Source organism: Anguilla anguilla, chromosome 9, assembly GCF_013347855.1.
Source record: "Anguilla anguilla isolate fAngAng1 chromosome 9, fAngAng1.pri, whole genome shotgun sequence".
Lineage (NCBI taxonomy): Eukaryota > Metazoa > Chordata > Actinopteri > Anguilliformes > Anguillidae > Anguilla > Anguilla anguilla.
The window spans coordinates 4,856,708-4,873,632 of record NC_049209.1 but is presented as its reverse complement, the minus strand read 5'-3'; the positions used below and the strand labels follow the sequence as shown (position 1 = coordinate 4,873,632).

Below are 16,925 nucleotides of genomic sequence, written 5' to 3'. Positions count from 1 at the left end.
CAGCACAGACGCGTAGAGCTACTGTAACTCCAGGCCTGTGGTACTACTGTAGCCCTGGAGAGAAATATACAGGGAGTGCAGCTGCTAACACACTATGCTGTGCTGAGGGCTTGTTGTTCCGCCTCGACACGGCTGACTTGGTGGCGAGAACTCCCCACACAGAGGAACCCGTCTCCCCACCCCGTCCACTTCAGATCCGGTTTGTCAGAATTAAATAAAAAAAGTTTTGTTTTTTTTTCATTAAATCCACCAGGGACATGTGACCCTTGTCAACCAGTCACAGCTCAATTCCCCCCAAAGCCCTTTCCACTGAACCGCAGACACGAGGTTCTGGGTCCCACAAGGTTCTGGGTCCCACACGGTTCTGGGTCCCACGTGGTTCTGGGTCCCACACAGTGCTGGGTCCCACACGGTGCTCTCCTCTGTTCCTTTCCACTGACCGCTCTTTGACCGCGGAGTCCCACTTCGGGGGAACACTCGGAAAAAGGTGTAAGCTCTGATGAGAGGAAAGTGAGGTTTCTGTCAACCAGCTAGGAGTCCAATCTTTGCCTCTTTTTTTTCCATATCTGGTGACAAACTGAATTTTCGAATTAGACCTTTTTTTTGTTTCAAATGCAGAGAAACTAGTTCAGTGCCATAGCTCTACAGCACATGCACACATTCTCTCTCTCTCTCGTGCATTCTCTCTCTCTCTCTCTCTCTCTCTCTCTCTCTCTCTCTCCCCCCCCTTTCTCTCTCTCTCTCTCTCTCTCTCTCTCTCTCTCTGTCTCTCTCTCTCATGCATTCTCTCTCTCTCTCTCTCTCCCTCTCTCTCTCTCTCCCTCTCTCTCTCTCTCTCTCTCTCTCTCTCTCTCTCTCTCTCTCTCCCCCCCTTTCTCTCTCTCTCTCTCTCTCTCTCTCTCTCTCTGTCTATCTCTCTCATGCATTCTCTCTCTCTCTCTCTCTCTCTCTCTCTCTCTGTCTCTCTCTCTCTCTCTCTCTCTCTCTCTCTCTCTCTCTCTCTCTCTCTCTCTCTCTCTCCCTCTCTCTCTCTCTCTCTCTCTCTCTCTCTCTCTCTCACGCACACATGCACGGGCACATGCAAGCACCCGTGTGCTCTCAGGAAGCGCAGCCAGCGCGCTCCTCGTCCCGAGCTGTGTTCCTGTTATACATCCCTCCGCGAAACCCAGCCTACATGATTTCATTCCACGCTAATATTAGAGGCAAGGCAATTAAAACGAGGCAGGCAAAAAAAAACACAAAAGGCTATCAGAAACTTCAGAGACAAAATGGGCGGCGTTAAGTGATTCGCTCAGGCATGGCGTACATTCTCACAATCGTACAGACGGATCCTGGGTTGGGCCTTCTCCTGCTGTTTTTTTTTTTTTTTCCGAAAGAGCGACCTCTTTTTATTATTATTAACGTTCTGGCTTTTAGATATGATTTTAATTCAATTTCGTTCCCTTCGCTTTGCGGTTTTGGTTACGAAGGGCGGGCTGTGGTAATTAAGGGAAACCTGTACAACGCATGATTACCCTCGCAAACCGCAATCGCTCGCTCTCAGTTTTTCCCCCCGGTTGTAAAAAGCAATCCATTATCAGGTAGCGGCGCTAGTCCTGTCTCGCGGCAGCACCCCCCCTCCCCCCCCCTCGCTTGTTAGCAACGGGAGGAACGGGGGGGGGGGGCGAGGTGTCCCACCTCTGACAGCGCCGCGGAAATTTTCGGGTCGCGGGGAGCGACAGCGATGTCGCTCCTCGCGGTGGTGACAGCCCCGGAGAATTTGCCGCAGGTAATTTCTGTCCTCCACGCGGCATCAAGTAACCAAACCCCCCCCCCCCCCCCCCCCCCAGCCCACCACCCCCCGCCCCCCACCTCCCCCCCCCCGGAAGCCAACGGGCCTTAATGCCCATTAAAGTGTCTGAGCCGGTTCTTAACTTCCCTCTAAAAATTAGCCAAGCATGCAGCCCTTCTCAAAAGGAAAGACAATTCCACTGCAGCAGAGAAACACCTGCAGGGATTTTTAAGGTGAAATCTACAAAAAGCCTAAAGCCTGGAAACTAATACAAAGGCCTATATATTATGTGTCCCCATCCACTATTGAATGGTGCTCACACACTGTAGCACTTTTCATCTTATGACTTCAGTGCACTTTATGTGTAGACATACAGTTCACTCCAAAATCATTTTGTTTCTGTGTATCGGTTGTTCATCTGCGCAACGGCCCCTGACAGATTAATTATATCGAGAACTTCGGATAAGGCTCATATGGTCGAGTACAGCGTGCTTAGCTGGAGTTTTAAACCTCAGGTTTGAACCTCTGGACCACAGAGCTGCACTACAACTTGAACAGCTATCCAAGTCTGCAAAATCAGGATTAGCTGTCTAGTTTTTTTTTTTAATGGTCTAGAGGTTTAAACTCACTCCCTGCTGAACACACTTTCGCAATGGAACCGACGACAATTCCGAGCGAGCATTTATTTATATTTCCCACAGTTTTTTTGTTTGTTTTTTTTTTCCACGTTCGTATTTTCATCTTCTAATAATCACGTGTTCCGCGCGAGCGCATCTCCGCGCTGATGAGCTGGAAGTGGTGGAGCCGCATGATGAAATATCAGATCCGCCGAAGCAAGGGGCCGTAACCGTAACAACGCTGACAGGAAGCTCAGCCTGCGAAAGCCGCTAATTGGCAGGAATGAGGACTCGGCCATGATGGAGCTGCTTTTTCTTTTTTTTTTCTTTTTTTTTTTTTCCATCTGCAGGCTTTGCTCCGCCCCTTCGCTCCGCCCCTCTGCATACCAACGTATACCATACACCCCCTCCCCCACCCTTGTAGCAGTACTCTGCATACCAACGCCCCCCCCCCCCCCCCCCCAAAAAAAAGAGTGTGTTTCAAACCTCATCACATTATTGCCATATGCCCCAGGAGGCAGCCTTTAGGTCTGGATACAGAATGCACAGGATGAAATTGCAGAAATTCCATATTCTATACGTCAATATGTTTTTTATCAAAGTGAGGAAATGTGGAGGAGTACACGTGAGCTCTACAAACCATGGCCACCCACTCGACGAGGGCGCGGAGATGAGATTCCAGGACGGAGGCTGTAAAAACGCGCTCCGGCACGATGATGTAAGAGAGGGAAGAGGTTGCGGGACGCTGTCGGAGGGGGAGACTTCACCAGCTGGGGGAAAGGAGACCGAGGACCGCAAACCTTCCCGAAATTCAGCACCATAAAACCTCCATGAATTTTACAGTGGTTTTCTCCGGGATAAAAAGGTTCCAGGTGGGCCGCGTTTCTTCCCTCTCTGGCCCTGCAATATGGACATGCACTTTCAGCGTCTTTTTTATGCCTCCGCGAAGGCACAGCCGTGGCTGGAGGCATTATGTTTTCGGGTTGTCTGTCCGTCCATCCGTCCGTCCCATTCTCGTGAACGCGATATCTCAGGAACGCCTTGAGGGAATTTCTTCAAATTTGGCACAAACGTCCACTTGGACTCAAGGATGAACTGATTAGATTTTGGTGGTCAAAGATCAAAGGTCAAGGTCACTGTGACCTCACAAAACACGTTTTTGTCTTGGCAGAGGCATACACCCGCGAGGCGGTATTTCTAGTTTTTTTTTATTTTTTTTTATTTTTAACTTGGAATCCTTGAAACCTTGGAATCTGACATCCATTCCCCTTCCTCCTGACTGCAGCATTAAATTAGATCTGAGCGCTCTGAGTTTTGATGAACGAGCTCGCTTTCCAGTCCGATGGCAGTCCTGTCTGCGGGGTGGTTGGTCACTGTGTTCTGTTACCCCTCCACGTGTGCTGCAGTCCATGGTCGTGACCAGGGGTGTCCAATCTTCTCTGAAAAGGGCTGATGTGGGTGCAGGTTTTTTTTGTTTTAGCCCATCACTATGACACCTGATGCAACTAATTAACTAGTCATGATCTTCAATCAAGTATCAACATCAATTCACCTTGATACCCTGTTGAGCTAAGACAAAAACCTGCACCCACACAAGCCCTTTTCAGCTAAGACCTGATTGGACCCTGGGATCAACAGTCAGATCACAACCTTCAACACCGTCATCATCGTGCCCCGATACACACGCCCCAGAACGCCCCATCCAAGTGCTGCGACCAAATCTCCTGGTCCCTCCACCCCCCACCCCCCCCCCCCCCCCTCCCCTCCGATGCCGCTAATGTTCCTTCACAGGCCTAAATCCCTTAATGCGGCCGTACGATAAGCAAAAAAAAAAACGACCCATTTAAATAAACTTCTGAACGTGAGCAGAGGGGGGCGGGGGGGGCGGGGGGGGGTGGGGGGGGAGGGTAATCTCTTCCCGGACGCGCTTCATTTTTCCCGCGCGAGGCGTGCCGCACAGATTTCCTCTGAAAGATAATGGGATCTGCTCCGTCTTCCCTAATGGGCCCGCTCTACAGCGCCCATTCCGCCGCGACGCGCTAGAAACAATAGCGGGAAATAGCGGAACAGACAGCGGCGCCGTATCCCGCTTAGCGGAAACAATGGCCGCGCGAACGCAGTCAATTAAACACCCTCTGGAGCAGACCCCATTAACATCCTGCAGGTCTTCAGAAAAAAAACAAATATATATATATATATATATATACAGTATATATATATATATATTTCCTCAGATGTCACCTGACACGACCTCAGTTTTAACAGCCAAAAACCAGAAATCGTTGCCAAGCCAAACACTGTGCCGCTTTTTTTTTTTACAAGGCAAACACTTTCTGCAACACATTATCGACTTTTTATTTAGTACAAGCTTAGAGGAAAAAGTGAAAACACATTTTTCTTTGATGGTTGGGATCTGGGGAAACGAGGTGGGCGGGGATTGCCAGGGAACATGTCACCTATAGCAGGAGGAATGATCGGCTTGCAAGCTTTGGAATGCTATGTTGCTTTAGACATGTGACCAGGAAGACAGGGTTATCATTACTTTCAGCAGTAAGTGCCTTGAGATAATTAATGACTTAAGTATGACCTGGGCCATGTCTGAAACAGCTTACTTGCCCACTATTGAGTATGCAAGTTGTATTCAACCTGTATGCTCAACAGTAGGCAAGCAAGCTGTTTCAGACTCGGCACTGGGCTTAACATGATCATAGTTATCATAGCAAGCTGGAGGGGGCAGTGGTTTTTATTGCAGAATGGAGACGGGACTGGTGGGGTGGGGGGGGGGGGGTTGGCACATGGCAAATTGCAAACGTGGACCCACACACACCTTCCCAATATTGCTGTCCCTCTCTTGGGCCCTATCTAGTAACAGGGCCCCTGAAAGCTTTCCCATTACCCCCTCCCCCCCCCTTCCCCCTCCCACCCCCCCCCCCCCTCCCCACCTCTCCCCCTTTCTGTGCAGGCATGGCTCCAAGCCAACACTAGCAGACAGATCAGTGTTGTTCGCACGGACGGGAGGTCTCCATGCGTACCGCCACCTGTGAATTTCAGCATTCCTGCAGGAGACCATTATATGCACGGGCTTCCAATCTGTCCCGCGATTCAGATCCGCTCACGAATGTAAGTTGATGAAGATAATGGTCCGACAAAGCTACATTTAACCAGAAGTGTTTTTTTTTTTTTCTTTGTCCATTTTTTATATTTTAAAAGACGCATCTGAGTGCCTGAGGTCTGAGGTCATTTTTTTTTTACAAATGATGCCTATCAGCACTGTGCTTAAAGTGCTTTCTTTTTGTTATTCGTCGTTAGTTGCACGCTGTGGTTGAGTGGGGACAGAGAGGAGTGCTTTCAGGGGAGGTACCTCCTGATACAGGTCTGCAAACAGCAGGGTTTATCCGTAGGTTGGGCGCAGCTAATGCACCCTTGAGCAAGGTACCTAACCTGAATGGCTTCCATAAATACTCTGTTACATACTCCGTTATATAAATGGACCGTATACATTACAAAAAAAAAAAGCAGCTTGCCCTACATAGGTATGTCAGCTCGCCAATGTAAAGAACAGTATTAGGTATTATTTATTAGAAAAATGGACGTCCATACGCTTACTGAGGGTGACTTCCATTTTCAGACTTCTTTAGATGCACCAGTTGAATTTTAATGCATGATATTTTTTTTTTCTTTTCGCATTGTTTTGAATACCCAAACGCAGATCAGACCTTAATGTGGTAGTTCTGCGCTCAGCCTTCCTCCCCTGAAATCTTTGCACCATTATCGGTTCTCCCATGATGCACCTCTTCCCATACTCCGCGAGCACGAAGTGCTTTGCCCTTTTTTCAAATGCACCCGGCCCCTGGTGAGACTTAAGTGATAAGGGCCTAAAATATTAAAATAGATTGGTCGTCGGGAAAAAAAAAAAAACAGGAAGTTTGCATTCCGTGCATTACCGAGTCAGAGAGGGGTTTTTCTCCCGGAACACTGCCCGGTTTGCGGAAAGAGCGATCGCCGCGGGCGACAGACGGAGACCTCGGTGGCGCCCGACGCACTTCCGCGTTCGTGACCGTGGCACCCTGGGTAACGCGGTCTCCGGGCTGGGCGGCAGGTCCCCTGGTGCCCTAAACTGGGGAAGCAGCTGCTCGCGTTGACTGTAGTGTTAGACCTGTCACTGCTCACTGCCAATTAAGCAGATCAGGTTAATAAGAGAAGGGGGGGGGGGGGCTTGGGTGGTGACATCTCTTTTTTTTTCCTTTTTTTTTAGGTTTGATGAAATTTAGGCAAGCCGTGCATTGTTTTTTTTTAATGATCTACTCTGAGCAGATGTCCCTATCAGATTCTCTATGCAACAATATCCAATCCATGCCAAAGATCTGTCCATGTCTTTTCCTTAAGGTAATTTAGTTCTCTCAAGGAAAAGAAAAGTGTTTTTTTTTTTTTTTTCACCATATCTCTGAGCAGATCTTTGTCCGGGAGGAGATTTAGAGAAGCTTGCAAAAAAAAAAAAAACACAGACCATGTGTCATACTGGGTTGCCACACTGTGACCTTTAACCTTCTACAGTCAGGACACCAGTATTGGAGCCACACTAATACCCCCCCGCACCCCCAACCTCACCATACAATGGTAACTATATATGTGTAATGGCTGGACATTTACGCATTAAAACACATCCTGGGGCCATTTTTCAGGCATGAATTTCCAACCCCACACGTGAGGGCAGCATCCGCCATGATGGAATGTTGTCCCAAATAATTTCATGCAAATACTTTGGCGTGGAGCGCAGGAGGAGGAGGAGGAGGAGGAGGCAGCGATTTGGGGCTCACTCTTATTTGGTAAGCGATGATGACACGATTTACCGCACACGGGGACCCAGTCTTCTGACTGTCACTACGAATGATTAATTATCAATCCATTCTAACCAAGCAACAAATTGCAAATAAATTTGACTCCTGGGATTTGTAGTCCCCAACAGATGCTGAGAGGAGAGCGCTGAAGCCTTGCAGCAGGAAATTTATGTTCTCTACCGGGGGCAAAGCAAACAGGCTAATGGCGGGAAAACAAGTACCTGTCACTTTCGTCTGTGACTTAATCAGGTGCCCTAAACCTCATTAAACAACACATTTAAACTTCTTTCTCTTCCAGAGGTTTGTTGTGCGATCTGCTTTTCAAAGTCAGTGCTGAACAAGATGGTGCTAAATAAATAAATAAATAAATAAATTAGGAACAGCACCGCTTTGTTGGAATTTGTTTTCGAGTAGTTTTATGTAGCGTTCGGGATGAGATCACTTTGTCAAGCCTGAGTTTTATTTTTACAATCCAGTTACTCCCGTCGAGTTTACAGTCCTACCTCCCCACGCGCTCAAACGCATAAATGGGGGATATTGGGGCGAACGCACGCCGCCTATTAGAGTCGCAGGTCTATGAAGCATAGAACGGGAGTGTGCGTTATACTGTGGGTGTTTATCTGGTTCGTGCACGAGCAAGGCAGAGAGGTTCCGGTTTAGATATCCAGCAGAAATAAACACCAAGGCGTTCTGGTAAATTAATAACGCTATCGCCAGAAAACTGCCTGCTCATAAACCGGTTCGTGTAAAAAAAAAAGTATTATTTATTTATTTATTTATTTATTTATGTTTTAAGATCATTTAACGGAGAGCGAATCATTAACGAACTGTGATTCTACCTCCTCCCCAGCTCCCGGCGCCCCGCCCTGACCCACCGACTGTTGTCTCTTTAGGTTTCACACAAGGGTCCATTTTGGAATCACCGACAAAGTGCTTTTTAATTGCCCATATGGTGCAGCGCGCGCATCTCATGTGCGACAGCAGACAGCCAAACGAGGGGGCTAATGAGGAGGGGCGCCGCGCGCCAAACTTTGTTATCCCCGCGACTCAGAATCCATGTTATTGCACCAGCATATCGAGCACCAGTTGAAAGTAAACAGTAATTGAAGTCGCGTGCTAAATTACTCACGCCTTCCTCGGTTTACCAACAGATCACGGATGTGCATTTGCGTGGTCCATCTGCAAGCTTGAAAAGAACCCGGTAAGGCTACGTTACCGAACTGCTACATTACCAGCGGGTCGTGGGGAAAAAAGTTGTGGATGGCAAACACAAGGCAGGCTTGTGCCTGTCGTTTCCTGGTTCTAGGGGGAATAAAAGATTTATTTTAAAAAGTGGTGGCAATCAGTAATATATGACATCTCTCCTGACTCTGAGGATGTTTCATGAAAACATGAACGCTTTGTGTGCTCGTACTTTCAGAATAGGGCGTGAATGGCGATATTGCGGTGTTTTTGAAAAGCTTTTTTTTGCATACTGTAACAATACTTTCTAAGAAACATGCGGGTGACAGGGACTTGGTTCCACTCCACGGAAAGAACAAACGGCTGCTGAGAAGTGTCTCCCAAGTCCCTGACAGAGGCACTATTCGCCTACCTTAGTCAAAACCCAATTTCAACACTATCTTTGGAAAAACAGCCCATGCATCAAATCACCTTGACATTCTGCACCGAGTGGAGCCGTGAGAGGGAAAGAAATATCCCTACTTTTTTTCTTTTCCTTTTTTTTTACTAGCGCGTGACTTGCTAGCCCTTTATTTTATTTTATTTTTCCACACGAAAAATCAGGGAGGACAAATCTTTTGCAATTCATTTTTATGAGGTGCTTCCCTTTTTTTTTTTTTGCCTTTCGTCTGGGGAAACACACAGGGAACGAACACGAATTATCAACTGTCAGCTCTTGAGCTTGCGCCATTTTGTTGCACCATAAAACATTACGAGGCCCATTATAAAAGCCATCATCCCGGGCTAGCACGGAGGCGGCGGCTAAGGCGTGGGCTGCTGACGCCCGCGCTCAGGCAGCCAGGAAACGGGCCTTCCAGGGTGGAGCTCCCGCTTTTAAACCGGCTGCGGGAACAGATGGAGTCAAGTGAGTGCGGAGAACCGCTCCCACAGGAGCAGAAATCGTGGAAACCGAGGAGAACGTAGCTCTCCGTTGCCTCCCCCCCCCCCACCACCGCCACCACCACCACCACCCCGCCCCCTTTTACCCCCATCAACCGCCCCCTCAACCGCAAACTTCTGCACAAGTGAGATCGCTAAACCCGATTGAGAAGAACAGCTTCACTGGACCACAGCGCTGACAAACAAATAGAAAATGCAGCAACCGGTTATCAGCCCCAAGACGACGGTTCTGTATGCCAGGGTTGGGAGATGGGCGGGCGTAAAGGGGAGGGGAGGGGAGGGGAGGGGGTTGCGGGGGTTGGACGATTCCAAGGGTCCTGACTGACAGGGGCCCTCAAAAAGTATCAGAACATATGATTTATTTATTTTTTCTTTGGGAGGTGGGGCCCAATGTGCGATCGTTCCAATACCCTGCTCATGTCTCTGATTGGGGTAGCAATAACAGACTTTCAACACAAGTTAACTGGCTTTTGGATCTGCTATAAAATAGAATATATCTTGATTTCTTTTTTTCCCCAGTTAACAAAAGAATGCTTTTCTAATAGTTTTATGAAAATATGTCCTCATCTGTGTTCCAATGCATATTCCATTACATATTACAGAATTTTACATGATAAACTGCTCTACTTTTTCATAGTAAAGCACTGAACCTTGGAGTCAGTGATCAATGACAGAAAAGCACTGTACGGTATTATGGTTATCCGTGGGATAAGACTGTCGACGATCTTTCAAATCGAAGCCAAATCTAACATGCACTACCTTTGTGGGACATTTTGCAAACGTTGGTTTGGTCGTGAGTCAGGAACAATAAGGGTTAAACCACACTATGACAAGCTGTAGTCAGTTTGCTTGCACAGTTAACTGCTTCACGTCCATAAAACTTGAGTCTTACCTTACTTGAGCAGTTTGAGTGCCCGGACTGAGCATAAACAATGTTTTATTATTTTGGGCGTGGACATCCAAAACCGCCCCCTGAAACTACTTTTCCCATGAGCCTTTGCAGTCCTCCTCTTGTTGATTTGTGTCATTACAGGACTATTGTGTAGTGCAGTGCTTGCTTGTTGTTTGTGCATGGCATAATGCATGCATGATGTCCTGCCTATGAAAACATTTGTCTTGAACCCAATTGGCTTGATGTGACCATACCTGGCAGTGTACATTCCAACGCCTTGAAAAGCATGTGTCAGCACATGGAATCAACATTTTAAGTTTAAATATATATATATATGGCTGTTAATATTCAGTAAGAAAACCATGAACAACCATCCAAGCAACAAAACTATTTACTCAGACACTGCAGTAATGTGGTTTTGTTAATGCAAAGTTGTGTTGATTATTAGGTGTGGTCATAGTGTAATATGAGAATAATTATAAAAAGAATCGATGACTGGTCACAGTTCCAGTACTGTAGAGCAGAATAAGCTCGTAATAAAAACAAAATGCAGCAGTCTATGTCACAACTAGCAACTCTGTTGGTCATAATCTTCTGAATTTCACACAATCATTTCCAACTGTGCGTAATTTTGGCAGACAATCACAAGTAACCTACATAATGTCAACAACAAAAAAATAGTGAGGATGGCGTCGTCCCAGTCATGTCTGAACAGCTTTAAAACCAAAATTCAAGTGGAATAACGGACATACCAAGTGTGCCTCCTAGTGGTGAATACAGAAACAACCTTTGAGTCAATCAATACTGGTCCTGGCACTATTTAAGCATAGAGACGCAGAAGATTACATAAGTCACTTCTGGATAATAATAACAACTATTATTATTATTTGTTTTCCACTTCAAATTATTAAAACGCACAAGCAAAATATTTATTGATTTCTGAATTTTTTTTAAAGGAAAGCTGACTTACGGTAGAAGACGTATTCCGTGTAGCTGGACCAGATCTTGTCCTCTGTGTATTGATTGACGAAGGACGCGGTGACCGACGAGTTGCAGGCAACCATCTGGAATCCACACTCCGACAGCATGTCAAAAGCTCTCTCCAGGTGTTTGAACTTGAGGTAGAACCGGGACGTGTATCTCTCGGGTGTCCTGTCCGGATCTCGGCTCTCGTTCAAGGTCTCCCCGAAAACTTCTTTCGCGAGGGCAATCCTTCCGCAAATCAAAATTCTGGGTACCCTTCGAAATTTTGCGTCGGTCTGACTCTCTCTGCCCATGGTGCACGAGCCCCGGTACCCGACCGTGATGAACCCATACTTCCTGCTCGCTGGCACTAATGACGACGGCGGGCACATCCGCTGATCGCTGCCCTGGGAAGCGTCGTCGAAATCACTGTGGTAATAGTCGTCCGGACTTTGTTTCAAGTCCTCCGGAGTTAAAATTTTGACCAATTCCGGCAGTTGGAAGTATTCCGCTTCTTTTTTTAGCCTCCCTTTCTCTGGGAAGTGGTCGGGCAGCACGACCTGCTTGTCTCTGAGGTAGTCCAGTACGTAGCGAAATAAAAACCCGTCCCTGTCGATAAAGTATCGTCCCTTGGGGTCCCGCGCCAGGTCATTAGTGGCATCCTTTTTAGGGGAGAATATTCTTCCCAGCAGGGAATTCGGGGTGCTAATTAGGGTGGCGTGGCGCGTGTAATAAACTTGACCCCCTACATTTAATTCTATAACGTCAGGGAAAGAATTCTGTACAGACCCTTGCTCTTTGGTCGGCGGGTAAGTCCTGCAGTTCCCACTCAGTGCCATCGTTTCAGTCATGCATACACAAATCCTCGAGCCGTGGTATGCACAGAAATCTTGATTTGGGCCCAAAAGTTGTTGTTTTTTTCCCCTCCCCTCTAGCGCTTTATTTTCTGTAAACGAAATAAATTGTCACGGATAGGCTATGTCAGAGGAAACGAAACGCGACTGTGAAAGAATCCACTTATAAACATTACTGTAATACATAAAGGGGGAAAAAAAACATCCAGCTACCCGCAAATAAAACCGACTTTTAGACGCGATTAGTTGTACAAAATGAAAACCCTTATTTTATCTATGAAAACGACAGCTGCAGAGTTGATAAATATACATGTGTGGGTTATTTCAGAATGTGTTCATGCATGGATGTGTGAAAATATGTGGATGTATAAAATGCATATATCCGTGCAAACACAGTTCGACTGCCCTGCATCGATTTCACTATTAAAATAGCGAGTGAAAATATCGTAGATATATGACAGTACTCTGCAGCCAGATATCAACTTACTGTAGGTTGCTAGAAAACGTCAAATTTCAGTCCAGTGTTTGTTCGGTTCAAATACCTCAAGAGCTGGAGGTATTTCGATAAGAACCTCTGTACAATAAATTCAAAAACACTTTTCTCTTAACATTATCCCTTCTCTGGGAAAAAAACACCCAAGTTTACAACGGCGTCAGCAGTCCATAAAAAAACAGAGCGCTGTATCTCCTGCGGATAATTTCCAACTTCTTTGAAGTAGATGAGCGAGTGAATTATATATTTTAACGCGGTCCGCGATAACTTCAAAAGAGAGACCATTAACGCGGCTCACCAAGAATAAATCTCCAGCTTATGTAGGACACCTCCTTCACCTGTTCCCAAGCGAGAGAAAAAATAATAATACGACTTCACCTATCCTCCATCTGTGACAATTCTCAGGGTGCAGCCTGTGCCGTTCGTGGTCTGAAGCACGAATGAAATTGACAGGTGTGCACGCCGTCGCGCGGGTGAACGGCCACGACTGTAGAAGGAGCTGCGCGGACGCTCCGGCTGCTTTTCGAACAGGGTGGTACCGCGTAAAAACGTCTCTGCTGATGCTGCTTAGACGGTGCAGGGGAGCCATCCTGGGAATATAGGCTTACATCATCTTAAAGGAAAAGACCATGTAAAAAATGCACAACGTCTGTCTGCGCAGATAGCGTCCCTTAAGAACTTCACACACTGTTTACCTGTTTACTTTGCCATATTTAACGCTGTGCCCCTTCTTATATTTAACGTTCAGACGTCCAGTAATAAGTTTCTTCCTTTAAGTTAGTCTAACTGGCGCCCATTTTATGAACAGCAGTAAGGAGTTGATCGTTTGTCTTATTACATTCACACCATACGCCCACAGGCGTATTCTGTATTGCACCATTATGTAAGACTGTCTTTTCATGGTGTTGGTTTGCAAAATGAAGAGGGGGTCGCGTTAAATATGTTTTTTCTTTTTTTTTCTTTTTTTTAAACAAATATAATAGAATGTCGTTTCATAAGTAACAGGTCTAATCCTGTATACTCAACTCAGTTCAGGCCCTAATATTACGTGTGAGACGAGATATACGTTAACAAGATAAGCTAATATACCTACTTTTTTATGATAGGTAATTTATGGTTCAATGTAAAATTATTGCAGAAAATATAGTTATCTTGCTATATGACCGCGAATTCAGCAATGCACTATCAGAAGCGTGTGCATATGTTTTGGTTACCGTTGCTCTTCCGCTTAGCTGACCGCAGCACCCTAGTTCCAGCACCATGGACAGCGAATTCGCTCAACCTGCTAAATCGTTGGTCGTACATTTTTAAGTTGTGAGGGTGCCAAGGTACTTTTAAACTGCATAAATTTATTCTTCTTCATCATCTTCTTCTTCTTCATCTTCTTATTATTATTATGATTATTAGTATTATTATTATTCCCTCCATCCGCATTTAACAATGGTATCTAGTATTACTGTTTCGTTACAATTGTGTATGGAATGCTCATTTCTGTATAATCTGGAAGAAAGTCAAATGCATATCCAGCGTGGTAAACATGGAGAAAGATGAGTCATTACTGAGTAATGTTTAGTGTTAGAATTAAATATCCTTGGTACTGCTGGGTGGCTCATCCTGTTAAGGCACTGTACTCATAACTGGACTATGCCAGCAACCCCAGAGGGTGACACACAATTGGATGTAGAGCCATGCCCAAGAGAGGGTGACCCCCGCGGGCCAATGACATCGCCTAAGTTTGCCTTTTCAGATACACCGAGGTTGCACTTCCCCCAACTCTTGTCTGTGCTAGTTAGACTCTCCAAAGCGGCGGGCTGACGTCACTTCCTGATGCCGCTCTCCTGAATTGACAGTTCCATTGGCCGTAAGCGTGGCAACGTGCGCGTAATTGCGTCGTCAATTATGCCGCCAATTATGTCGCCCGGCATTACCAATGCGTCTTGAGGTGGGCGTTAGTCTCTATGAAAGGGAAACATTCCTGACTTCGTCATGTATCACCCCATGTGTTGAAGTGAGATGGAGTGGGGATTTTGCAAGCACTGAACCACTGAGTGTTGTGATTATACAGTGGTACCTGATTCGACATAAATGATTTTGTCATGGTCATTGTGTGTCTAAGCAATCATTGTGTATTTCTTAAGCAAATTCTTAAAATATGTAGTATATATAATAAACAGTGCCTTCTTGAATAGGTAATCACCTATACTGTATGTTTAAAAAATTTTGGAAAATCATATTATTTTTTGCTAAAATAAATTTACAAATTTAACCGTATCTGTAATGTTTCATGTTTTTAGCACGTTGTCCACCCTTCCTTTACGAGGATAACACTACTGAGTCATCTTCTGAAGTGTGAAGTGCGCTGTCCTTTTCAACATCAGTGTCCTTCTTCTTCTGACGCCTCTGCTGGTGCAAATGCAAGGGCAAAAAGCTCACTTTTACACTCGTCTGACCATTGCGTACGGTTCCAGTCTTTTTTCTTTTTTCAATTTTGGCCATAGAATATAGCTCACTGCCCGTATTGTTTATTTCATGCAGACATATTTGCTGTAGATGACTGCGAAATGAATTTAACTGTAAATGCTGTAATTTGTTCTTCTCTTCTGCAAAGGTCATTGCGCTGTACTCTGGTAATCAGTGCAAGCTCATCTCACATAATGTGTATATCAATCTCTATTATTAAACTGTCACTACGGCTATGAAAAATAATGCTTTGAGAAATATTTACCAATAGAAGGCTGGGTGTCTGAAATGTCACATTAATTTTTCTCTCTGTCATAGTTCTTGTTTTTCTATGTAATTCGCTTCAAAAAGCCTTATTATGTCTGGCTTTATTTAAGCTTTCATTTAAGGGTGTTTATGTACATTTTGGTTTGACCGTGTCAAAATGACAGGCTTTTTTATACATAGTCCCCCCATCTCCTTGCTCAAAACCATAACACCCCCACTACCATGTTTCACAGAGGGGGGGGGGGTGCTTTTGATCTTGGACAGTTCCTTTTGGCCTCCATACTTTGCATCACTCTGATACAAGGGATTCTTGTTCTCATCTGTCAACAAGACCTTTTTCCAGAACTCTGCAGGCACTTTTTTTTACACTCTTCTTAGCAAACAGTAAACTGGCCATCCTGTTTTTGTGGCTAACTAGTGGTAGTTAGCCGCAAAAACGATGTAGCCTCTGTAGTTCTGCTTGTGAAGTCTTCTGCGGACAGTAGTTGCTGACTCATCCACGCCTGCGTCCTGAAAAGTGTTTCCGATCTGTCGGCCAGGCTGTTGGTGGTTTGTCTTCGTTATGGTGAGAATTCGTCAGCCATCAGCTGCAGAGGTCTTCCTTGGCCTACCAGGCCCTTTGTGATTACTGAGCTCACCAGTGCTCTTTTTCTTCTTAATGATGTTCAAACAGCTGATTTTGGAAGGCCTAAGTTTTGGCCTATGTCTCTGACTGTTTTTGTTTATTATTATTTATCAGTCTTATAATGGCTTTCATTGGCACAACTCTTGTCCTCGTGTTGACAAAAGCCTTTAACAGACTCTACAGGCAATCAAAAGTCTAGAATCAACACTCAACAGTGATTTTTTGATGGTGAAACCAAAATGTATTTTAAAAGCTTTCAATAAAAGCTGAGAAATCTGCACTTTAACCACATGTGAATTGTTTGGTTACAAATACAAAATTGTGACAGAACCAAATCAAGTAGAAAGAAAAAAAAACATGTCTTTTTCCCAAACATTATGTAGCTCGCTCCATCTATCTATCTATCTATCTATCAGAAAGAAGAAAGGGTACAATGTTAAACTGGACTGAACTGTGGTTTCTTGGTTTAAATAAATGGCAGGAGGCAGCTCTGCCTGTTATTCAATGATGTGACAAACTATCAAACACCTCATTTGTAACAGTTAGTAATTGCTGTCACACCACAGTCACGGCAGTAGGCAGAGAAAATGTCTCCACGTTTGTGAGAAGCTTCACACCAGAGTGGATCGCATCCTCTGTCTCCAGTGGAGTATAGATCTTTGCCTCAAAGGAATGAGTGAATTATGTATTTCATAACATGGTCCGAGATGGCTTCATCCCTGTTATCCCCCTCCATTTGAATAAATGAGAAAGTAGGCCTACTAACTTTATACCTAAACCTAATGTAAGTCTTGCTTCTGCTACATGACTGCATTTAAATTACTATTAAATAGCAACTGAAAAAATTCAGAATAACCCGAATAATGTTATATAATGTTAATGTCTGTAGATAATGATATATACATATCAGAACAATTCCTCCTCTTAACTCTTAAACTTGACGCAGTCATGAAGACACAGTAAGCTCGATTCCCATTTTGATAACATTTCACTAGTTTGCACCTTGTCCGTCTCTAACTTCCAT

The 16,925-nt window shown here is 45.2% G+C and overlaps 1 protein-coding gene across 1 annotated transcript in view; it reads right to left on the bottom strand.

Annotated features, from left to right (window-relative positions):
• The window catches only part of kctd16b (potassium channel tetramerization domain containing 16b), a 68,781-nt gene extending 55,409 nt beyond the window's left edge, over positions 1 to 13,372 (bottom strand). The window contains exons 1-2 of the mRNA XM_035435026.1: positions 12,544 to 13,372; positions 11,210 to 12,148 (exon numbers count right to left, since the gene is read on the bottom strand). Of these exons, the coding sequence (XP_035290917.1) occupies positions 11,210 to 12,053 (844 nt within the window). The 5' untranslated portion in view covers positions 12,054 to 12,148; positions 12,544 to 13,372. The remainder of the gene's footprint in view (positions 1 to 11,209; positions 12,149 to 12,543) is intronic.
• Between the last annotated feature and the right edge of the window lie 3,553 nt (positions 13,373 to 16,925).